This window comes from Podarcis gaigeae (assembly GCF_964106915.1).
Source record: "Podarcis gaigeae genome assembly, chromosome: 1".
NCBI classification, from domain to species: domain Eukaryota; kingdom Metazoa; phylum Chordata; class Lepidosauria; order Squamata; family Lacertidae; genus Podarcis; species Podarcis gaigeae.
Genome location: NC_139678.1, coordinates 14,416,030 through 14,440,498, shown reverse-complemented (window position 1 = coordinate 14,440,498; position 24,469 = coordinate 14,416,030). Strand labels below are relative to the sequence as shown.

At 43.7% G+C, this 24,469-nt stretch overlaps 2 protein-coding genes across 13 annotated transcripts in view; one reads left to right on the top strand and one right to left on the bottom strand.

The window, feature by feature from the left end:
- Positions 1 to 9,100, top strand: part of KLC1 (kinesin light chain 1) — a 47,276-nt gene extending 38,176 nt beyond the window's left edge. For all 8 annotated transcript variants that reach the window (XM_083733839.1, XM_083733841.1, XM_083733847.1 and 5 more), the window contains one exon: positions 1,582 to 9,100. In XM_083733839.1, the coding sequence (XP_083589965.1) occupies positions 1,582 to 1,600 (19 nt within the window). In that variant the 3' untranslated portion in view covers positions 1,601 to 9,100. The remainder of the gene's footprint in view (positions 1 to 1,581) is intronic.
- A 3-nt stretch (positions 9,101 to 9,103) lies between these two features.
- Positions 9,104 to 24,391, bottom strand: XRCC3 (X-ray repair cross complementing 3). Of its 5 annotated transcripts, none has more exons than XM_083737454.1 (9): positions 24,109 to 24,391; positions 22,904 to 23,071; positions 21,603 to 21,697; positions 20,231 to 20,368; positions 19,602 to 19,814; positions 16,027 to 16,181; positions 12,746 to 12,958; positions 11,535 to 11,584; positions 9,104 to 9,944 (listed from the first exon to the last, which is right to left on the bottom strand). In XM_083737454.1, exons 3-9 carry the CDS (start codon positions 21,655 to 21,657, stop codon positions 9,701 to 9,703), a joined length of 1,068 nt encoding a protein of 355 aa, XP_083593580.1. In that variant the 5' UTR covers positions 21,658 to 21,697; positions 22,904 to 23,071; positions 24,109 to 24,391; the 3' UTR covers positions 9,104 to 9,700. The 5 variants fall into 5 exon arrangements, with proteins under 5 accessions (XP_083593580.1, XP_083593579.1, XP_083593583.1 ...); XM_083737453.1 differs by having other exon boundaries at positions 22,908 to 23,071; XM_083737457.1 differs by lacking the exon at positions 22,904 to 23,071 and adding an exon at positions 21,798 to 21,929.
- Positions 24,392 to 24,469: the final 78 nt, after the last annotated feature.

Below are 24,469 nucleotides of genomic sequence, written 5' to 3'. Positions count from 1 at the left end.
TTTTTTTAATAAGGGTTACTTTTAAAAGTTCACCTACTGAGTGCTTGCTGATGAAAAAAAAAATACTGGGGTGACATTAGGGCAAGCCAAGGCTGCAAAACAGTAGCCCTTGCATATCATTTGCCTGAAATACACTTCTCATGTGCCAAGATCCTAGCCTGTATTTCATATAACACCTTCACCAAAATTACTAGTGTTCTGTATTGTGCCTCTTAACTAACACATAACAGCAACTAACTTGTGTGAAGAAGTAGCGACTGCTTCAGTACTAACCTGATGCACTTGTCGAAAAGTTTACACAAAGGAAAGGGAGCGAGTCTGTAAAGTAGCATTTCCAGTTGTTCAAAATGTTACTGTGTTAAGTTCCAAAAATAAATCCATGAAACACAATCCAAATACTTTGAGGAAAAGAAATTCCGCTGTTTTCTGGGTTATCTTAACATATGAAAAAATAAATGGCAATTGAGAGGTTTTTATTCTGAATTCTTTAATCAGCACCAGATCTTTAATACAACACCAGAGAGAAGTGTAATAGGGAGGATTCCTGCCTTGAGAAATTAACTGCTGAGGCAACCTGATCTCATGGCATGGATGCTGTGCTACTCTTAACATGTTCCAATAAATACGCATTCTTCTTACACAGAGTTTTTTTTGTGCAGAAAACTGTATTTTTAAAAAATGGCTGTCAGTCAATATTTCACCTTCTGGGTCAAGTACATGACACAGCACATACACACAGAAAATTGCAATAAATTGTATTGGATAAGGTGAAGCATCAGCTGCTACTGCTTTCAGAGTACAGCATTTTGTATTCTTTTAAGTTGGCCAAGGTTGCTCTGAATTTCACCACTTACAAGGCATCTGTCTCCCATGCTAGGAAATGGCTTATTCATAATGGCTGTGACACAAAAGACCATATATAGTGGGGGCTCTATTACGGCCCCTCCTCATGCTCCTGGAAGAAACAGTTCTGAAGGTTGGAGAGGACTTGTCACTCATATGCACACACACTGCCTTTGGCAGTCTGGCCATGAGATTGGAAGCATTTATTTTCAACCAACTGTGTTAGAATTAGTAAAACGAACTGTGTTCTACTGTTTGTCCCAACAAGCCGAACTTTTAATTTCTGATCCTGGCTTGTTCAGATAAACCATGGTTGAAAATGGACATTGATGCACTGGTGGGGAGGGGAGGGCAGTGGGCTTGTGTCTCTGAATGCTAAACCATGGCTTAGCATTTTGTCCAAACCAGAGCTTTGTGGGGAGAGCTAACTGTTCATGTTCAGAGTTCTTTCTGTTCCTGCTTGGATTAGAAATACAATGCAGGCACTGATAAAGATGGTAAGAATTATTCCCATTCCAAACTGGAGCAAAGTTTCTTATTCATATATTAAACCACTTTGAAACTTGGTTTTTTAAAAAATTCAAACTAATGGTAAATGAAAAATACTTCTCTGCTTTGGTCTTATTCTTGATTCTTATTATTCATTGTTCTTTTGTTTTTCTCCAGCGTTTGTATTTTAAATGGTTAGGATTGTTTTAAACTGTGCATAAACTCTTTCCATTCTTTTTCCCCATGCAGGGACGAACTAATTGTCTGACAGACTCAAGAGCTCTGAGTGCCAGTCACACTGATTTGGCCCACTGAGGTTCTGGGACAGATGCTAGCTAAACAAAATTCCCTTGTGAATTACAAAGCACTGAGGTTCAAAGTTTTTGGGTTCCCTGTTACGGTCTTTCTAGAATCATCTAGGTTAGAGATGTCGTTGAGAGGACTGTTGTTCCTAGGCCTTAAAATGTGACATTAAAAAAAGGCCTCTAGAGACTTGCTTCTTTGTCAAATATAGAGATGGTTGCTAGATACCCTGTGCTGACCCCTTGGAACCAAGTGGGATTAGCACTGCCCACTAGCTCAAACCAGGAATTTAGTTGCCTCCTGGAAACTTTTCATGGGTGTTCCCAGAAGTTGGTTCAGTTTTCAAGTTCCTTCCTCTGGTAATTCTCTCTGGGGTGTATTCTTTAAGGCCCAAATTTGTTCATTCTCTCCTATTTCCTCTCACCTTTTTTTTTTTTTTTGCTCAGTTTCTCTTCTTTGGTGATCAGATCACCTTTCCTTGATTCAGATTTTTAAATGCTCCTTTTTCTTTGCACCCCTTCCACCCTGTTTTACAAAGACTTCTCGTAATTCTGGTCGGTTCCAGCCACAACCAGAGTATTGGTGGCTGTCGTGTTATGTTTACTTTCCTTGTGATTTAATTGCTACTTGGTGTGTGTGCTTGTGAACATTAAACCAATTAAGTTAATGAATTTTAATGATACAATTACATTGCAATTGATTGAAGCAGTAGCACTGAAGATACGCTCTCCACTTCCTGCTTTAAGCCTTGTTTTTTGTGCCTTTCACTTCAATGCTTATTGCGTACTTGGTTTCTAGAACCTCTCTCAGGCTTACGGTATATTTTCAAGGCCTGTTTCTCCTAATCCTGCACCCCCCACCGTGGAGTTTTCCCCTATGATTCTGCTTGGGAGCTCAGCCACATTGACATTTCGTTGACCTCCATGATTTTCTATCTCTCTGACTTTCTTGGTGTGCACTCTGATGGTTACCAAAGGATTCTTGGACGAAATGCGCAGAATTAATTAGAAGATTGGACCAATGGAAGTTTTTAACTGATTGTTTAATTAAACTATTCTGCAAAGTTAATAGCATAAGAACTGGTCTACTGTACAGTTCATGCAGAATTGGGAAGTTACTCAGTCTTTTAGACAGCTCTTCTACCTTTCCTTTGGACACTACTCGGCAAGAGTGGCCTGAGTGATGCTGAGAGAAGGGTGATTCGGATAGTGAGGAAGAGGCTTCTCCCACAGTGATGGAGTGGTCTTGTACCAAATATAAACTCACTCTCTGTGAGCATCAGGGGATCACCCTACCGACTGCTGCCCACCCCCCTCACTCCACGGAGAGGGCACGGCACTCTTTGGGTGTATGCAGAACCTTAAGAGCTGTTGCCAAAACTCATCTATTTAGACCGACTTCTTACTCGCTTTCCTCCTCCCCTTGAAGCTGAGCTAGGAACTCTTCTCCCCTTGCCCTTGCCAGGTGGATTAAGTCTTATGACAGCCAAAGGTTTAGGGTGCCAAAACACAACACAGTTCCAATTAAACAGCGGCTGCAGCAGCCTTTTCAGCAAGTGCTCCGCCGCTGACAATCCAAAAACATCTACACCACACTTCAAAATGGACCACAACCATGGTGGCCTTTGGACAGCAGCTACTTCAGCGTGTGCTCCCTCTTTCTTAGACATCCATTACCACCTTAGACATGATCACCTTTTGAACATCCCCATCGGGGTCCAGAAGGCCAGCATGGGAGATGGGTCCACTGCACTCACCAGAAAGGCAATGGCATCTTGGACTCAGGGCCCATGCCCTACTGTGTGGCTGGCATGCCTGGGAAGTTCAGGAAGGTCATTGGCACACACCACCTTAATAATCTTTACCCCTGACCTATCCTTGTTGTTGTTTAGTCGTTTAGTCGTGTCCGACTCTTCGTGACCCCATGGACCAGAGCACGCCAGGCACTCCTGTCTTCCACTGCCTCCCGCAGTTTGGTCAGACTCATGTTTGTAGCTTCGAGAACACTGTCCAAACATCTCATCCTCTGTCGTCCCCTTCTCCTTGTGCCCTCCATCTTTCCCAACATCAGGGTCTTTTCCAGGGAGTCTTCTCCTCTCTTTCATGAGGTGGCCAAAGTATTGGAGCCTCAGCTTCACGATCTGTCCTTCCAGTGAGCACTCAGGGCTAATTTCCTTAAGAATGGGGAGGTTTGATCTTCTTGCAGTCCATGGGACTCTCGAGTCTCCTCCAGCACCATAATTCAAAAGCATCAATTCTTCGGCGATCAGCCTTCTTTATGGTGCAGCTCTCACTTCCATACATCACTACCGGGAAAACCAGGGCTTTAACTATACGGACCTTTGTTGGCAAGGCGATGTCTCTGCTTTTTAAGACCTATCCTTAGTTACGGCTTTTATCTTAGCTTGGCAAAACTGCAAACTGAAGCCGCTTCCGGGAGCACTAATCACAAAAGTTCCTAGGAGGCGATTAAATTCCTGTCTCAAGCTAGTGGCCAATGCTAATCCCACCTGGGTGGCACAGATATACACCCGTCAGGTGAGTCCAGTCATCACAAAGCTGTGTTACAGATCTCCCTGTTGCAGCCTTCAAAAGCAAGGGGGAAATGTACCCCAATGAAAATGTACTGAAATCTAAAGGAGTGCAAATGTATCCTTGGGATGTGCTGTTTTAAAAGCTGTTAAGGGGATAGTGTGTTGACTATTTATAATTTTGATGGAATGACTGAGAGCTGAATTAAGTTTATCACTGTATAAAACCAGGATTGTGTACAGTTAGCCTTGCACCATCAGCTATCAGAATGTGCAGAGAGTTCGTCTGACTAGTGATTGGGCTTCAAGGTTCTTTAATAAGTAGAAGAAAATGCTAGTGGAATAGAGAAGCTCTAAGACAGAATTTCAACATGGTGGTTGCGGCCTTCTTGGGCCTAAAAATCAGTGGAAAGAGGTGCAATTCTTTTTAAACTGAGAGGGAAGAACACAAGGAATAGGCTGGTTGGGAAGCCAACCACCTTTTGAGTCTTTCCAGTCACTCAGAGCACTCCTGTTTTCTCCAAGATGGAAATACTGTTACTGTTGTCTCTTGAGTTTCAAACCTCTGCCACTGCTCAGAATGGGAACAGGAGGAAACTGAAGCATATTGGACTGTTACACTGTGAAGCAGCTGCTGTGGATAGGGGCCTTGTTGGAAATTTGCTACTAATAATGTCAAAGTTGTACTGGATAGCTGCTACTGGCAGGCTGTTTATTAATAATCTAATTGCCTGGTGTACTTTGTGGGTGATGCACTGTCTATTCTCAGGGGACCAACTTGGGAAGAGGAAATGCTTCAGCATTTTGGTTTTACAGTCAGTCTAATAAAATGAGTATACTTTTCAAGTCTGTCTCCATTTTGCAGAGCTATTAATTGAAGGCAGAAAGGAGAGAAAGAAAGTCTTTGTGAGTCACGGCTATATGGTAGCAAAGGTTGCTCTCTGGCCAGTAGGAATAATCAGACAAGATTAACATCATTTAGTCATAGGATAAGAGGAAAGCAGTTTTATTAGATTGAGCTGAAAATATTTAATGTTGCTAAAAGTGCTTACCTATTTTGCAGAATTCTTTTTTTAAATAGGCAAGCGACTTGTCTACAGAGAGTGCATCTGTCAAGGTTTGTGTGTTGAGGTATATCCATTGAATTTTAAATGACAATAGCTGTGTGGTAATGTCCTGAGACCCAGTGCTGCTAAATGGGTAGAATTTTGGGACAGATTGTTGCAAACCACTGAGAATTTTACATGCCTATTGGTAATAGGGGTTCTTCCATTCTTCACCACCCTGGTCCTGATAGAATAGAAATTGGCTTTGGCAAGTTCGTGTATTGAGAAGCTAATTGTACTTCTCATCTAGTACAAGCACTCCATCCCTAACTGTCAAGCAACCTTGGGACTATTATAAACGTAGTACGCTTGGGCTATTAATTGTCCCCCATTGTTCCTTGAAGATGTCGCCATTTGGCATTCCTGCCTCTGAAGGCCACAGGTGCTTCTAATGTTCCTGTGCTTTCCTATAGCAGTTAAGACGTTTAGGCCATTTGGTACCAAGGCAGAAATTTCACACATGTGGAACACTCCACAGAGTTTTAGACTCTGAAGAAAATATGCTGTTGTAACATTAAACTAAAACTGTAGATCTGTATAATTCCTCAGAATGAAATTGTTGTAGGCTAATGATGGCCAGTCTGTTGTATATTTACAAGCTGGTGTGTGCATTACAGAGGAATGGGGGGGGGGGGAGAGAAAGAGACCCTTCCTTCATTCCTGCTTATCTCCTCAATCCTCTCCAATTGTTTGGGGCTTTTTTGCGAAGGGTAAGTTGCAGAAACATAGATTTAAATGAAATACACAGGGAAGTTTGTTTGTGCTTGTTAACATAGTTGAGAATGACATTTGTCCCACAACTCCAGAGGTGCTTTTGTTTTCAGATGGAACCATTCACATTTTAACTTTTCAATCGGTATCCGATTACAGTTGATGACACACTTGCCATGCGCTTTAAGAACTAAAACTCAAGGTGAATTAAACATAATGTGTGGTTGACTAGTGGTGGAGAGAAACACTGTCTTCTGCAATGATCCTATAGACAGGCCTAAGCACAGCAGGAAAAGCAAAGGTGTGCACAAATTTAGTGACGGCAGCATTCTGTAGAAGTTCCCCTTTAAGACTATGCTAATGGCTTATATTCCAGCGTAACCAAAACTGCCTTTTAGGATGTGCAGGAGCCGTGCTAGCCAGCCTTGTAAATGTACCTGCAGATTGTCAGAGATTGGAGCAGCCTAGGGGTGATTTACTCAGTCACTTGCTCTGTAGCTTATGCCATTTCCAAAGCCTGTGGCGGGCTCATGCTGTTGTGTAAAGCAGCCCTCCATGGAATCTTAAGATTACAGTTTTGGCCACACCATGGATAGATTGTGCATCCCTTTAATCCATGGTGCATGAAGAGACAGGCTTCAGTTCAGCCTTTTCACTTGCACAGCTTGTCAGTTAAAACACACACAAGCCCCCTATTAAATGCTCCATTCCATGTACTGAGCTCTTGTGTTGGGTGCAGGACTAAGTTCCATTTGAAGTTGTGCAACTTCTGCGCATGCTTGATGGGAACTGTGATCCTTTGTGCATATACAAATACCTCCCATTATAGATCAGAGCTCTCTATCTGCTGCAGAAACAGTTTGAGTGACAACTTCCATTGTACCACGACATGAATGTTTTTCTTTCCCCAGAGGACTGCTTCCTTTGATAGCTATATTACTTATGCCAATTGGGTTAAATCATGCCCCCTAGAAATCCTGTTGAATTGTCATTTCCAGTGCGCACAATACTATGAAGCTTTCTGTTTTCCCCCAAGCAATTATAACCAGCACTGCAGCCAATATACCATGAATTGCGAGTCAAATTGCTACAATACTTTGTTTGCCCTCTTCTCAGTAAGCATCAGTGCTACAATGTTAAAGATTACTTTGCTGAATAATACCTCGTATACACATAATTGCAATTTCTTGCAAATGAAGGTCATGAAAATCCATGTTTGGCAATTTAGAATTAGAAGCAAACAGGTGGTTATCACAAGTGACCTGTTGTGAAAGCACCTAGCATCTACACAATAATGTAAGTTGGTGTTCAACTCACAATATTAAATATGGTCATTTATTTATATTATTTGCTTCCTGCCCTTATACTCCATTAAGATGCCCTATTAATATCACAGGACCTACTCCTGTGCAAAACTCCCTGAAAGGGAATTCTAAGTGGGGTAACTTCTAGATAGCATACTTGCCTGTGTCTTAGGGAATAACTCCCTGTCTCTCTCTCTCACACACACACACACACACACAAGCTGTTTGATCACCAATATGTATGGTTGTGCGACTGTTCCTTAAGCAGGAGCCAGCAAAAATCAACTCTTGCTCCAGAAGATTCATGTGCATTACTAATCAGACAAGGTTTCCCGTTAAGTGTAGCTTTACAAGAGCAATTCTATGGAAGCAATGGTTAAATCTGAAGAAGACCCAAGTGCTATTGAAATGCAAGCCCCAGTCAGGTATACAAACAATACAAGCCAATAGGGCTATTTCTGCCAATGTCAGCAAAATGGATAATGGAGGGCAATGAGCTGAATGCAAATAATCAAGCTGGGAAAACAGAGGGCTATTTGGAGTTAAAACTAACAGGATTCCACTGACTTTGGTATATGAAATATGGTTATTTTGTACATAAGAGCCGAAAACTGAAAGTGCAGTGCTGTACTGAAACGGTTTACAATGTTAAGTTGAAATGTACAGATTTGTTTACTAGGGCACATATATTCCTGAATGCTGCTATGTCGTTGTGCTCAAGTCATATGCAATGTGTGTTTCTCATAAAGCAAGCTAGCATAACGGAATTTGGCCTCGTGCATACTTCAGAAAAGCCCATAAATACTGCTCTTGATTTTGAATACTTTGTGATTTTGAGATGGGGAGACCCAGGAAATACTAAACCAAGGACACGTTTGTTCTCAGTCTGTACATTACAAGGAGCAAAAGGGCTGCTGCCAGAAAGAGCAATGAGCACAGCTCCCCAACCCCAACAGCTTTTCCAAAATCCTTACATATAGATGATATGCTTGGTTTGCTCTCCCACACTTGATGACAAGAGCAGCAGCTAATGGGAGGATAGTGTAATGTCAGGACATTCCAGGTTAAATGGTGCTGTAGATTAGGATAGAGGATGTGACATTTAAGCTGTTGTTTTTGATGGCAGACCTGTGTTTCTTGTACTGTAATAGGAAATTCTATATTTCAGTTTGAATAATGCGGAGTTTTTGGATCACTTACCTTTTGGATGCTTAATCTAAACAAACAGGCATGGCTGAATGTCACTTTAAAGCACTGAGGCAATTACGGTCAGTGAAGAGTTGACAAGGGAGCAATGTTTTGTTTTGTTTTTTAAAAAAGGGAAGTCTTTGACTGGATAAGTTAAGAGTTGCACTTCAGCTTTAAATTAGAAATATACTTTAAAAAAATTGACGCAAGGTAAATTTAAATCACTGAAGAATGAGTAAAGGGTTTTGCACGTTGATCTACCTAAAACTGATTTGGCTAGGTCCTGCTTAAATTTGAAATTCTGAATCCCATTCTTGCACAGTATAAGATGAGAGGTCAGTAGTTAAGCCATTAACTCTTAATGCTAAAATATTCTGGATGTTTAACTAGAATTACTGTGCTTTCAACTTGGTGGTTTAGTTCTCTAAATACACATCACCATAGAAAGCAGCCTTAGAACGTAGAACAAAAGATGTTGCTTCTTATGTATAGCTTGTTTCCATGAAATGATTCCTGATCTTTTTCTTTTAAACCTGTTACAGAGCTGTGGTCCGTTGTGAAACTGTTTAACATGTAAAGCGTCCTTGACATTTTCAAAGTGTAAAAATAAAATATTGAAAGAAAAAGACTTCTGCAAATGTGGCTTTTTATGTTAAGAGTGTTAAAAAGCAGTTAATATTTCTGTTTATCTTTTAAAAGCAAATTTTAAATAACCTGTTCTTTAAAAAAAAGGCATAAAAGACAAAGCTTCATAGAATAAACTCATTATAGTTCTTCGGAATACACAAGGAAACGTACAAAGGGGCTCCAAAGATAAACTGGATTAAAGTAGTGTCTTGGTCTTATACAAACTCTTATGTTCACTCTCAACAGATGAAACCAACTGTAAATATTTACACACACAAGTTCTAGAGAAAGGATATTCTTCCCCTAGGACCAATAAATATAAGATACTTACTCAGTTTTTGCCTCGACAAATTTTAACAAGTTAACCTTCCAGAGGATTCAGATAATACTTAGGCTATTTGTTAGCTGCTTGACTCTGCAGTTGCTTTAAAACTGGGCTGGTCTTGTTTACGCCCTAGTTTTGCTTGCATTTCCCAGGTTAACCAAGGATGCAGTCTGGATGCAACCATGGTTCGCTGCCGTTTTTACTACAGCAGCTAAATTCCATTGTACTGTAGCATGAATAAATCTGCAGCACACAAGAAGCTTCACAGTTTTCTTCATAAATCCGGTGGTGTCTCCTTTATTCCTTTTACACCTTCCAAGTTGACTGCATAGTAGCAAGAAGATGGGGGCAGGTGAGGGGCAAAAACCACCCTTAACGTCCGCAGCGCACTTCTGCCCTGGTGTGGTGCATCATTGGCAACCAGCGGTTGGTCTGTTCTCCGGCTTGCCATCAGCCGCATCAACAGCTGATTGGACCAAGTTATCCCAAGTGCCGGAACTACTCTCTTGGTTGTGCATCTGAAAACACAATAAAGCCTGTGTCTTAACAAAACATGCTAAGTTTAAGACGATGTCAGGGGCTCAGGAGCAGAGGCACAGGGAAGAGGGGAAATGGAGAGCGAAGGGGAAGAATCCGAGGGGAGCGTAGGAGAAGAGGACAGTGGTCCGAGGGATTCCATGAGCCTCTCCAGCGAATCGGAAGATTCACAGAAGGGGGCGCCAGTGGCCAGGGGTTCCCAGGGGGAACGCCCCAGGAGCAAGGGGGCAGCAGGGATTCCCAGAGCAGTAGTTGGAAATCAGGACCAGCTTCCCCACCAGAGCAGAGTGGGGGGGAAGGTTCCCAAGTATCGGGGTCAGTGCATTCCCCAACAGGAAGAGAAGACGAGGCAGGGCTGACCACGCCTCCGTCGGAGAGTCGGGCAACGGAGGGGAGGTCAGATCCAGCCAGTGTCCCAGAAGAGGGAAGCAGTGACAGAAGTAGTGTAACGGTTAGGAGAAAGGTCACTGGGTTGGCGCGAGAGGCAAGTTCAAATGTACAGGAGCGCGGGACAGCAGAGAATGAGGACTGGGAACCGGGTCCTAAAGCCCGACGGAGGCAGGGGGAGGAGCTAAGCGACTCAGCGTCGGAAGAGTCCAGAAAGGGCAATGCCCCAGCGGGCAGGAGGACCCAGAGGAGGAGAGAGCAGCGGAAAAGGTGGAGCAGGGCTAGGATCTTAAACTGGTGTCAGAGGGGAGGAGACTCAGACGGGACTTCGCCGATCTAGGGGTTAAGACGTAGGGCTGCACGCTGTGGCTTTGAAATGGAAACTGAACTTCAATAAAGACTTTTATACATTACCACAGCCTAGCGTTGGTCTTCTGTGAGCTGGGACCTAGAGGCAGCTCTGACAGACGGGCAGACTTGCCAGTTAAGTCGGGGATCGGGAACCTTCAGAGATTGCTGGACAACTAATTTCATCACCCCTTACTAAGACCATGCTGGGTGAGGCTGATGGGAGTTCAACAACATCTGGAGGGTGCCAGGCTCTCCACCCCAAGTTAACAGTTTGAGTTGACCCAGAGGCAAATCATAGAGTTGGAAGGGACCCCAAGGGTCATGTAAGTCCAACCGCCTGCAATGCAGGAATTCTAGGGCTCTGCTAGGGCCTTGGCCTTGTGGAACAGACGGCTTAAATTAGTGACGGGGAACCTATAGCCCTTTTGGTGGTGTTTGTGCTCCCTTTGCCCCTAACCACTGGCCACTCCAGCCCTAGCTAGGGCTGCTGGGAGCTCCTGGAGGGTCACAGTTTCTCTATCCCTGGCTTCATGTCAGTTAAGTGTTGAGTGGTTTTTTGGGTGCACCAGAGCACTGAGTACCACCCCATACAATACATGGGCACAAAATATGTCAATTTGGATGACCACCCCCACCCCACCCCATGCATTCAGTATGTGCCAAAGGAGGCTGTGGAGAATTGGAGCCTCTTGGTGCAATACTGCCACGTGTGTCGAGTCCACCGCTGCTAGGGGAGAGGTGAACTACCCTTTGTATGTTCTTCAAATGTGTTTGCTGGGTGTGTTGTGTGTGTGTGTGTGTGTTTGCATGCATGCATGTTGTGTTGTACTCACCCAGGACTACTCTGAGCAGCACCTCCTTTCTCATCTATTGTGTCAGTTACCTAGAATGCGGAAAAAAGAGAGAGCAAGCAAGAGATTTCCAAGAGGGGAATAGGCAGGAAAATGCTCCCCTTGCAATAAAGGGTTTTGGACAGGCTGTACAATTCTCTCCCTCCCCCACAAAGGAGGGAAAGAGTGGTGGCGGCAGACAAGGCAACAAGACTCTAGATGCCCACATCAACATTTTATTATCTGCATTCAATTCCTTGTTGCCCATGGCTACCAGGTAACTAATGTTTAAATGCAAGGTCTGCACCTAAGCAGTGATGGACTAGAACTACAAATTACAGACCTGTAGTGTTGAAAGGGACCATGAGGGTCATCTAGTCCAACCCTCTGCAATGCAGGAATCTTTTGCCCAATGAAGAACCCAGGACCCCAAGAATAAGCATTTCATGAGCTACTCCACCAACTGAGCTACTCAGCCCTTGCATTTATACTGAGAGACTGAAGCTTCAGAAGGTGGAGAGAGAGAGAGAGAGAGAGAGAGAGAGAGAAACTCCTTTGTGATTGAATGTTTCTGATCCCCAATACCAGTTTGAAGTATCTGGATAAAAAGCTCATACATAAGGGCATTTTTTTTTATTTGGAGTCAACTTCCATTGGAATCAATGTACCATGATGCATGTTTAGATGGGGCTACTTAATACGCTTTTGAATTGGAATGTGAAGATCAGCAGGACTTGCTTCCAGATAAACAAGATCTATTCCATTTCAAAACCAGGTATGTGGACATAAAACTGCAATCGCATCTGGAAGTAAGTTTGGATACTGTCACAAAATATTCCATGCTGAGCAGCTGATGGAGAAGAAGAAAAATACAGTCACCTCTCACTGTTTCCCAAAAGACCAGCCAAAAAAGAATGACCTTTGAGAATGCAATAAATAAGCCCAAGGGCTTTTTGCATTCACACATACATGCCATCCTGTTCCACCCCTATCTCGCTTGTGCCATTGTGAGAACAGAATGCTAGGCCAAATCATTGGCTTGGTCCAGCATGCTGTTATTACGTTCTTATCTGATGTATTCTGGTTCCCTTCAGTGCATCAGCGGTGCTTACATTTCCCAGAACTGCCAGATAAGCCAAAATCCAATTGGGGACATTTAGATCCATTGAAATCCATGCCCACAATGGTGAAATCAAATAAATTCTAAGCTTTACCTGATTAATGCATACCACTGGAACTCGGAACTTGCAGCTTAGCTTGTGAAGTTTGGCTCCAAATAGCTGCAAATATTTGGCTTTCAGGGCGGAATCCTTGGCGGCAAACTCGCATCTGAATAAGGCAGCGATGGAATCGATCACGACCAGGCGAACCATGCACCTTGAGACCAGCAAGTTAATCCTTTTAGTAATACACTCGTGGAAAGTCTCCTGCAATGATAAGGAACCTTCAGAAATCAGAGTGAGGAGGTCAAGGCCTGCACTGTTGCAGGGGTTCTTCTGCAACCTCACTGGGTCTGTTCTGTTATACTTCAGCTAATAGCTGGAGGCATCTTGAGCCTAAGCTTGAGACCACATAACACTGGTCTTGAAAGACCTACATTGGCTCCCAGTACACTTCCGAGCACAATTTAAAGTGTTGGTGCTGACCTTAAAAGCCCTAAACGGCCTCAGCCCAGTATACCTGAAGGAGCATCTCCACCCCCATCATTCAGCCCAGAAACTGAGGTCCAGTGCTGAGGGCCTTCTGGCGGTTCCCTCATTGCAAGAAGCGAAGTTACAGGGAACCAGGCAGAGGGCCTTCTCAGTAGTGGCGGCAGCCCTGTGGAACGCCCTCCCACCAGATGTCAAAGAAATAAACAACTATCCGATGTTTAGAAGACATCTGAAGGCAGCCCTGTTTAGGGAAGTTTTTAATGATTGATGTTTTAATGTATTTTTAATCTTTTATTGGAAGCTGCCCAGAGTGGCTAGGGAAACCCAGCTGGATGGGCAGGGTATAAATAATAAATTATTACTACTGCTGCTGCTGCTGAGTCGGTCATGGCTGGACCTAATGGTCAGGGGTCCCTTTACCTTTACAATGCTGTTATTAATTTCTTTATTTCATTCTGACCATTTATATTCTGCTTAGTTGCTACTGTCTCTTAAGCAGTGTACAAAAAAAACAACCCACCCACAATACAATGAAAATAAAAGCCAGTTAAATTATACAAACCAGATTTGGTTTAAATGTCTGCTGGATTTTTATTTTATTTTTTAAGCCTATAGATGGCACCAGAAGTTCAACAGGGCAAGGAGCTCAACTAGAAGCACTATTGGTTCCCCATTCCTGGCTGTCAACAAGGATTTCATAGAACTATAGAGTTGAAAGGGATTTAAGTTGAAGATTCTAAAAAACTTGGGATGCCAAGATCAGTCATGGCTAAGCCCCACTGAAAGTAAACAGAAGCTGAACTTGTATCCCACTGCAATCAATGCTAAAACAGAAGCAAGGTTTTGTTTTGTTTTTAAACTAATTCAAAAAGCATTAATTTTATAGCCCAAGCTCTTTTACAGCCGCAGGGCAGCATTTAGCAAATATGTTTCCCCTTGCTGCATTTCGTGCCTCTTAAGCATGAACATGTTTTAAAAATAAAAATTCACACATGGCAGCGAAAAAATGTGGCAGATAAGAATGCATCGTGCCACTTTGTAAAAAGAAGAAAAACAAGCAAACATGGTTAGGCAAAAAGATAACACTGTGCCCTATTGGAAAACCAAATTGATCCCCTTGTTGTGCTTACGAAGAGGGAATGATGAACATGCTGGAGGGAATGTTGGTTTTCTGCTAAGTAATTGATTATGCAAGGCTGACGTCTCTTCACAAGCAGAATGATGCAACAAAACAGCTACAACAGGAAACAAACTCTAGGCGTTTATTGCAGTGCAGGGCTTTAGGCGTGCAGCGGTACAATACTGTACAATTCATTATGCACCTCCCTTGCGCTCGCTGCCACCTTTGAAGCAATGGATTGCTCCCTCTTGCTCAATTCCCCTTTTTGCCCCAGATCTCTGTGGTTCTGTCCACAGTTGGAAGGTGCTTTCCTGCACCCTTGACCCTCGCAAGCAGATCTGCAGAGATGCATAATCACCGCCCATGAGCAGCCAAGATTGTCCAGCTCTGAATGGACAATCTAGTCTGATATCACAGGATGCTTAAGCAGGCTGCTTTTGGCTTAATTGGTCTGATGTCAGAGGAAGAGAGACTAATAAGTAGGACTGGGGAGACTGTAGAATCCAGGGTGGATTTGATTTAAATCAAATCGATTTAAATCACTAGTCAGGAAGACTTGGTTTAAAAAAAAAAAATACAGAAAGACTCATTCTTGCTGGTATAATCTTAATATTTACAACCAGATGAAGGTTTCATTTTTTGAATAATAAATAATTTTCAGAGTGGTTTTTACAGTTATATCAAAAATTACTGATTTGGCTATATACTATTAGAAATACATAGACAGATAATTATGAAATTATTGTGAGGTTTAATAAGTTAACTGTTTAGATTTGGACAACTTTTCTGCTGTACTTTTTGGAAGGAGAAAAATAATCATTAATAACAATTTAAACAAATTATTTAACTAAAACAATAACATAATAGCATATGTATCCATGTTTGTTAACTGATGTGGTTAAACGGTTTTGCGGGGGGGGGGGCCTTAGATTGAGTTTTAGCACACATGAAAAACTTAAAACAAATTATTATTTCCGGATGAATAGCCTTTGGGCTAAATAGAAAACTATCTTTAGAAAGATTTTTCCTCAAAAAGCATTTTATTTTAAAAATCCGATTTAAATTGAAAAAAATCCGATTTAAATTTTAATAAATCCGATTTTTTATTTTTTTAACAAAATCATTGATTTTTATCCACCCTGGTAGAATATAATGCCCATAACTTAAAAATTAAAATTAAAAAACAGTGCCAATTCTGCATTAAAAAAAAAACTAGTGAAATTCGGCTACTTTGATAAATTATGCATGTTTGTGTGCAATTTTAATTTTTTTAATTAATATTCTGAATGTGCTAACGAGAGACAAGGAGATATGTAGGGCAGCAAAAACTTTAGTCAATCACTTCATAGCTTCCAAGATTTCAGCAGCAATACCTACCCACTTTCAAATACATTTTCACAGCCCTAATGTCTAGAAACTTTTGTTTTTGAAAGAAAAACAATAAACCATGAAAGATTAGGTTCCCAAAAAACTAATTTCTGCATCCAGCAAGGACTTCGCATTTTTGCAGCCTTTCCCATGAATTATCACCCCAACTGAGGTGCTGAAGTACTGGGTACCAGCTGTGGGATTTCAAATGGTACTGCTCTATGTGTTTTGCACAAAGCAGAGATGGGTCCTTTAGGTGTCATAACTAACTTGTCCCTTTGGTTTCAATGAGATTTCGGTTCAACTACCCTAGATCCATGTAACCCACCAGCCAGAAACTTGCTCTGCTACTCACCAGGTCTGCGGCATGCTCAACAAAAATACCACTTCCAAATTTTATTTTCTGCACCACATCGGGCGAAATGTCAGCCCTCGCGTTGGGCTGCTGCTCAACCAGTTGCTGCAAGCGCTTATTTGGGAAAACGTCTTCCGTACAAATGTAAACAGCACCTGCAAAATTCAGAAGGGAACTCCTGGAATGACAGGCTTACTATCATGGCAGAAGGGTGGAAGAATATACCAAGGCTGTTGGTTTTCATTGGATAAATCACACAGAGGAAACACAATCAGCACTTTTGTTGTAAAAGCAGTGGTATGTCAACCTGTCAGAAGTTTCAGTGTTAGGCTGGTTGACTTGCATTTTGTGGGCACAGCAAGTGGTACAAAATACCGTATTTTTCGTGTATAAGACGCCCCCATGTATAACACAAGGGACATGGGTGGCGCTGTGGTCTAAACCACTGAGCCTAGGGCTTGCTGATAGGAAGGTCGACAGTTTGAATCCCTGTGATGGGGTGAGCTCCCGTTGCTCGGTTCCTGCTCCTGCCAACCTAGTACTTCGAAAGCACATCAAAGTACAAATAGATAAATAGGTACCGCTCCAGCGGGAAGGGAAACGACATTTCAGTGCGCTGCTCTGGTTTCGCCAGAAGCGGCTTAGTGATGCTGGCCACATGACCTGGAAAAACTGTCTGCGGACAAACGTCGGCTCCCTCAGCCAGTAAAGCGAGATGAGCACCACAACCGCATAGTCGTTCGCAACTGAACTTAACTGTCAGGGGTCCTTTACCTTTTAATGTACAGTGGTACCTCGGGTTAAGAACTTAATTCGTTCCGGAGGTCTGTTCTTAACCTGAAACTGTTCTTAACCTGAGGTACCACTTTAGCTAATGGGGCCTCCTACTGCCACCACGCGATTTCTGTTCTCATCCTGAAGCAAAGTTCTTAACCCGAGGTACTATTTCTGAGTTAGCGGAGTCTGTAACCTGAAGCATCTGTAACCCGAGGTACCACTGTATGAGATGCCCCCTATTTGAGGGGACTCCAAATTAAGAAAACACCCTTCAGCACTACCTGTGTATGAGACGAGCCCCAATTTTAAACCTACCGTATTTTTCGCTATATAACACGCACCTGACCATAACACGCACATCGTTTTTAGAGGAGGAAAACAAGGCAAAAAACATTCTGAATGAAACAGTGGATGTATCATTTTTGTGCTTCATGCTGTGGCCACAGACATGTGATCTGATGGTGAATTTGGGCTGACCCAATGCAAAAATCCTGAGAATCCCTGTGCATCCATGGTTTGTAACCACGTTTTTGCACCATTGCAGCCCCAGGCAACAGTGGGTGCGTGATTTTTGGGGGGCAGGCTGTAGCCATGGACATGCTATGTGCTCTGATGGTGAATTTGGGCTGACCCAATGCAAAGACCCTGAGGATCCATGTGGATCCATGGTTTGTAACCACGTTTTTGCACCATTGCAGCCCCAGGCAACAGTGGGTATGTGATTTGGGGGGGGGGGGCAGGCTGTAGCCATGGACATGCTATGTGATCTGATGGTGAATTTGGGGTGACCCAATGCCAAAATCCTGAGAATTCCTGTGGATCCATGGTTTGTAACCACGTTTTTGCACCATTGCAGCCCCAGGCAACAGTGGGTGCGTGATTTTTGGGGGGCAGGCTGTAGCCATGGACATGCTATGTGCTCTGATGGTGAATTTGGGGTGACCCAATGCCAAAATCCTGAGAATTCCTGTGGATCCATGCTTTTTAACCACATTTTTGCACCATTGCAGCCCCAGGCAACAGTAGGTGCGTGATGTTTGGGGGGCAGGCTGTAGCCATGGACATGCTATGTGCTCTGATGGTGAATTTGGGCTGACCCAATGCAAAGATCCTGAGGATCCATGTGGATCCATGGTTTGTAACCACGTTTTTGCACCATTGCAGCCCCAGGCAACAGTGGGTATGTGATTTGGGGGGGGGGCAGGCTGTAGCCATGGACATGCTATGTGATCTGATGGTGAATTTGGGGTGACCCAATGCCAAAATCCTGAGAATTCCTGTGGATCCATGCTTTTTAACCACATTTTTGCACCATTGCAACCCCAGGCAACAGTGGGTGCGTGATTTTTTTGGTGCAGGCTGTAGCCATGGACATGCTATGTGATCTGATGGTGAATCTGGGGTGACCCAATGCAAGGATCCTGAGAATCCCTGTGGATCCATGCTTTTTAACCACATTTTTGCACCATTGCAGCCCCAGGCAACAGTGGGTGCGTGATTTTTTGGGGGGCAGGCTTTAGCCATGGACATGCTATGTGATCTGATGGTGAATTTGGGGTGACCCAATGCCAAAATCCTGAGAATCCCTGTGGATCCATGCTTTTTAACCACATTTTTGCACCATTGCAGCCCCAGGCAACAGTGGGTGCGTGATTTTGGGGGGGCAGGCTGTAGCCATGGACATGCTATGTGATCTGATGGTGAATTTGGGGTGACCCAATGCAAAGATCCTGAGAATCCCTGTGGATCCATGCTTTGTAACCACATTTTTGCACCATTGCAGCCCCAGGCAACAGTGGGTGCGTGATTTTTTTGGTGCAGGCTGTAGCCATGGACATGCTATGTGATCTGATGGTGAATTTGGGGTGACCCAATGCAAAGATCCTGAGGATCCATGCTTTGTAACCACATTTTAAGTGGGGAGCGAAGGAAAAACAAAGAAGGGGCATTAGAGGGGTGTGCAGACAAGCAGCTGGCTAAGAATGCAGGAGAGGGATTTAACGGGAGGGAGGAAAGAAAGGCAAAAGTTTCCCCCCACCCAAGCCAGCCATCTCTCTCTCTCTCTCTCCCTCCCTCCCTCCCTCCCCCTCTCTCTCTCCCTCCCCCTTCCCCCCTCTCTCTCCCTTCCCCCCTCTCTCTCCCTCTCCCGCAGCAGCACCGGAGCTTGCCTGGAGGGGAGGGGCTTTCCCTGCTCTTTGTTCCGTTTCAGCAAACACAGCAACGAAACAGAGGGGGGTGGGCAGTAAGACCCTGAGGCAGAATGCAGGAAAGCAGCCGCTTCCTCTTTTCAGGTTTCGCTTCTCCGTGCAGCGTGCAGCGCCGCGATTTGATTTTTGCATGATTTTTCGGCTCCAGGGACCACACATTCGCTCTATAACACGCACAGACATTTCCCCTTCCTTTTTAGAAGAAAAAATCTGCATGTTATAGAAGGAAAAATACGGTAGTTTTTTGGTTAAAAAAAGCCCCTAGTCTTATACACAGAAAAATATGGTATATCTGAACAAGAATGGAAAAGTCATGTTGCAAAGTGCGCTGGCAATGCTCAGTGGAGCCTCAAGCCCCTCTCCATAACAAAGCATGTAGCTGAAGCCCAATGCAGAGCATCTTTCTCTTCCAAAGGATAAGCAAAGCCAGAATAAACACTATGCAAAATAAAAGTAGTGCACAATTATCAAAAATTTAAATGTGCCACTTGAAGAACTGATTTATTTGGGCAGAGGCTTTTCAAGCATGCAGTACTTCTCCTACAGATACTAGACACGCCAAGCACATGTACAGAAATGTATGTTTCTTACCAGATTCCAGTCCACCATATTTATACGGATATTGCACAGAAAGGCTCAGTTGCAAACCAATCTGGGTCTTCCCAGCAGAACTTTCGCCAGCAATTTCAGTGATTCCTGCAAGGGGAATGCCGCCTTGTAGCAAGCTGTCCAGAATCGGGCAGCCCAGGCTTAGCTTCTGGTGTTGGGAAGTGTTGTGGTTTCTGTCCTGGAATAGCTGAAGAGCTAAAAGGAGGATTCAGAAAAGAAAAAAGCTGGTATTTCCATCCCCAATCCCTGTGTAGCCATATCAAACATAATAATAATTTTATACAAACACACACACACACACACACACACACACACACACACACCCTGCCTCACCTGGCTGGGTTTTCCCAGTCACTCTGGACAGCTTCCAACAAACTAAAACAGAATATGACATCAAACATTAAAAACTTCCCTGAACAGGTCTGAACGTTATCACAATTTACGTTGATCCCTTAACATCTGCTAGATCAGAAAATCTTCCATTTTCAGAACTCCCAACTGGGGAAGGGCATAACTGGATAAAGCCATACATTCATATCTACGCTGCAAACTCATGATATTTCTTTAAATGTGCATTTAAAGAAACATCATGAAAAAGTAGAACTATTTACCTGTAAGTACAGAGTTTTTCCTTAATGCACCAGAAATGGTCCTTAGCAGGCACTGTACATCTGTACGGGACAGATTTGTCAGCCTTTGCAAATCTGCTCCTGAAAGGTTCATAATCTCTTGGATAGATTTGATTTTTGCTGAAATGAGAAAAGTGATTGAACATAACCTGCTTAGATTTTTTTAAAAAATATGAAATGCAGTAGTAGCGGAGTACAGGTCTTGGGCATGTGTTGTATTTTAGGCTACAGTCCTACACATACTAACCTGGGAGTAAAAACTTGTTGAACTCCTCAGCCTTACTTCTGAATAGAAATTTACCATATTTTTCGCTCCATAAGACACACTTTTTTCCTCCTAAAAAGTAAGGGGAAATGTGAGTGCATCTTATGGAGCGAATGGTGATGCGCAGAGAGGGAGATCTTTGTAGCGCCCCTTCAGCGACGCGCCTGTCCTGCGAAGCGGGAGGAGGAACAGAAGGGGCTCCTTTGCTGCACAGCTCTCCCTCTCTGCGCAGCGCCTCTCCTGTCCTGGCTTGCTGTCCTGGCTTCTGCCTCTTCTGGAGGGGGAACCTTCATCCCACTGCCCTGAAGAGGCTTGGCGCGGCTATCGCAGAAGCCAGAACAGCCAGAGGCTATCACAGAAGCCAGATCCCTCTTGCTGTTCTGGCTTCTGGGATTCAGAATATTTTTTTCTTGTTTTCCTCCTCCAAAATCTAGGTGCACCTTATGGTCTGGTGTGTCTTATAGAGTGAAAAATACGGTATAGGACTGCACTGACAATTACTGTTCTGAGATGAAGTTTCTGTATTTATCACCTCTTGGTACCCTTCTCTACACATTAGCTAATGTTACAACTCAATCCTGTGTGTGTTTACCCAGAAGTAAGTCTCAGAGTATTCAATGGGGCTGAACCTCAGAAAACAACCTGAGTTCCTTTGCAGCAGCTTTACTACAACTCCCATCAGCCCCAGCGAACTCAGCTAATGCTTAGGCGTGATGTCGAGTTGTAGTCCACCAATGTCTGGAAGGCACCAGGATGGGGAAGCCTGATTTATAGACAACCAAATACAGATCTATATATGCCTGATCCCATTGAGATCTATAAGTTTTGGGTTACAAAGTTGTAATCCTACACACATCTACCTAGATGCAAATTCTATTGGAAAATGAGTGGAACATTTCTAACAGGTCTGGGCTGCATGTGCAATTATCTGGTGGCAGCAACAGCAACCTATCTAGTCTGAGGACATTTCCCCTATGTCAAATGTAGCAAGAGACTTTTTAAAAACAAAAAAAACCCCTCTTTTCTTTATGCCTGTGCAGTGATTGTGTGATGTGCAAATATGAGAATAGGAGTAAATAGCCAAATTACCTTTCTTAATTGCTGCAATCACTCTGGGGTTCATGTCAAGCTGTTCCCAGTCCATTTCTTCACAAATGCTGAGCCAATATCCTGCAACACAGTAGCTATGGCAAGCATGGAGAAGAAAATAATATGACTAAGAGAAAACGTAAGAAAGTTACTTCCTGAAAGAGTGATGGTAACCGCATCACTCCCAGATCTGACCATCACTTCCTTTTTCCTTTCAAGGCTGGCTTCTATGAACATGTACACAGGGCATGCTCTGAAGGCAGATGAGGTCCCTATCTTGATGAAGTTAAGCAAGCCAAGGTCTGGCCGAGTGCCTGGATGAGAGACCTCCTGGAGACACAAGTATGCCAACTTGAAGGTGACTCAGAAACTACAACTAATCCAGAATGCAGCAGCTAGACTGGTGACTGGGAGCAGCCGCTGGGACCACATAACAAACACTGGCTCCCGGTACGTTTCTGAGCGCAGTTCAAAGTGTTGGTGCTGACCTTTAAATCCCTAAATGTCCTCAGTCCTGTAGGAGTGTCTCCACCCCCAATTGTTCAGCCTGGACACTGAGGTCCAGCTCCAAGGGTCTTCTCGGTGCCCTCCCTGCGGAACACCCTCCCATCAGATGTCAAGGAGATAAAGAACTACACAACATTTAGAAGAATTCTGAAGGCAGCTCTGTATCAGGAACTTTTTAATATTTGACATTTTATTATGTTTTTATATGTGTTGGAAGCCTCCCAGAGTGGCTGGGGCAACCCATTCAGATGGGTGGGGCATGAATAATAATAATAATAATAATAATAATAATAATAATAATAATAATAATATAATTCTTAGCTCCTTCATCCAGGAAGGACTTCTTCACACAGCACATATTTAAAGGATGCATTTTGCTACCACAATATGTTCTGATGGTCACCTTCTTAAGGTAAAGGTAAAGGGACCCCTGACCATTAGGTGCAGTCGTGGCCGACTCTGGGGTTGTGGCGCTCATCTCGCACTATGGGCCAAGGGAGCTGGCGTTTGTCCGCAGACAGCTTCTAGGTCATGTGGCCAGCATGACTAAGCCGCTTCTGGCGAACCAGAGCAGCACATGGAAACGCCGTTTACCTTCCCGCCGGAGCGGTTCCTATTTATCTACTTGCACTTGGACGTGCTTTCGAACTGCTAGGTTGGCAGGAGCTGGGACCGAGCAATGGGAGCTCACCCCGTCGCAGGGATTCAAACCGCCGACCTTCTGATCGGCAAGTCCTAGGCTCTGTGGTTTAACCCACAGCGCCACCTGTAACCCACAGCACCACCTGGGTCACCTACTTAGATATCTCCAAAAGAGGATTAGATGAATTCAGGGAGTTTAAGGTTATCGGATCTGCTAGTCACAGTGCTTATATTTCCTCCAGTATAGGAGAAGGTGTTTCTTTGAATCCCAGTTGCTGTGGCTCACTAGCAATTAAAGTGTTATTGTGCTCATGTCCTGCCTGTGGTAGAAGCATAAGAAAATAAATATACAAAAACATTGGATTGGGTTGCATACTTCTTGTGTCATGCTCTCAGTGTTTCAAATTAGCCACCCGACTCACCTCCAAGTAAATTTGTGGTCCTAAGCACTCTCTAGCCCAGGCATCCCCCAAACTCGGCCCTCCAGATGTTTTAGGACTACAACTCCCATCATCCCTAGCTAACAGGATCGGTGGTCAGGGATGGTGGGAATTGTAGTCCCAAAACATCTGGAGGGCCGAGTTTGGGGGTGCCTGCTCTAGCCTCTGCATGTTCTAATGAAGCCAAGGAGGGTTTTCTCCTCCTGCGATTCTTCAGCATGTGCAGCGGCTGCAGCTGATCAGGCATGCAAGAGAGCAAAACTCAAAAGCCCCCCAAGCAGAATCCAAGGTCCTCTGCAACTATTTTTTTTAAAAAATAATTCTTAATGAATGATTTCATGTTACAAAAAACAATACAACCATACTACCACTAGATATAATTAAGAAATAAAAATTACATACATCAATATTTAGTTTGTCATTTGTTATTTACCGGTCTTATTTCCTCCCAAACATTCCATACAAAAACACACATATGTGCAGACACCCACACCCACAATAATGAAAGTAAATATTTTCCTCCCTTTTATCTTACAAAATCTTTTCTTCAACTTTGACTTCCTGCCAAGTCCCTTTGCATATATTTTATCTTACAATCGAACGTACACAAAACAATAAACTTTTCTATATAAATTTTCCAATACATTCTGAAAACGTAATAAATCCTTAATTGTTGCCCACCTCCTTTTAGTTCCTTTATCACTCTAATGCTAGAACGGAGTCAAAACAATTATTGTATTTTTGAACATATCTTCTATAACCATCCCATTTTTCTGCAAATTTTCGCTTTGAGATTCCTCTGAGTTTGCTAGTCAATTGAGCCGTCTCCACCAATTCCTGTAATTTGATTTAAATTGTGTGCTTTCCCCCCTTGTCCCTGAGGAACAACCACGTTACAACGCGCAGAAACAACCTACCGCAACTGCAGCTGCAGCCGCACTCACGCATAGCCAGAGAGCAGGACCTGCATTGTAACTGCAAACCTCCCCTTAGCGGGCCATCGTAGCCCGCGCTGCGCGCGAGCCAATCCGGGAACGCTTCGAAGACCTCACAGCCAATCAGAAAGGGCGGAGAGTGTACGGTTTCCTGCAAACGTTCTCTTGCAAACTGCGCACGCGCTGGAGCTCTCCCCTCCCATTCCGCTCGCGACTGGCCTTCACGAGCCGACGGGATTGGCTCAAAAGAGTCCCGTCGACGGGCGGGGACGTCCCTCAGCGCCTCCCCGCGGCGGGGAAAAACAACAGACCGAGGTTGGTGGGCGGGGCGGAAAGGACGAGG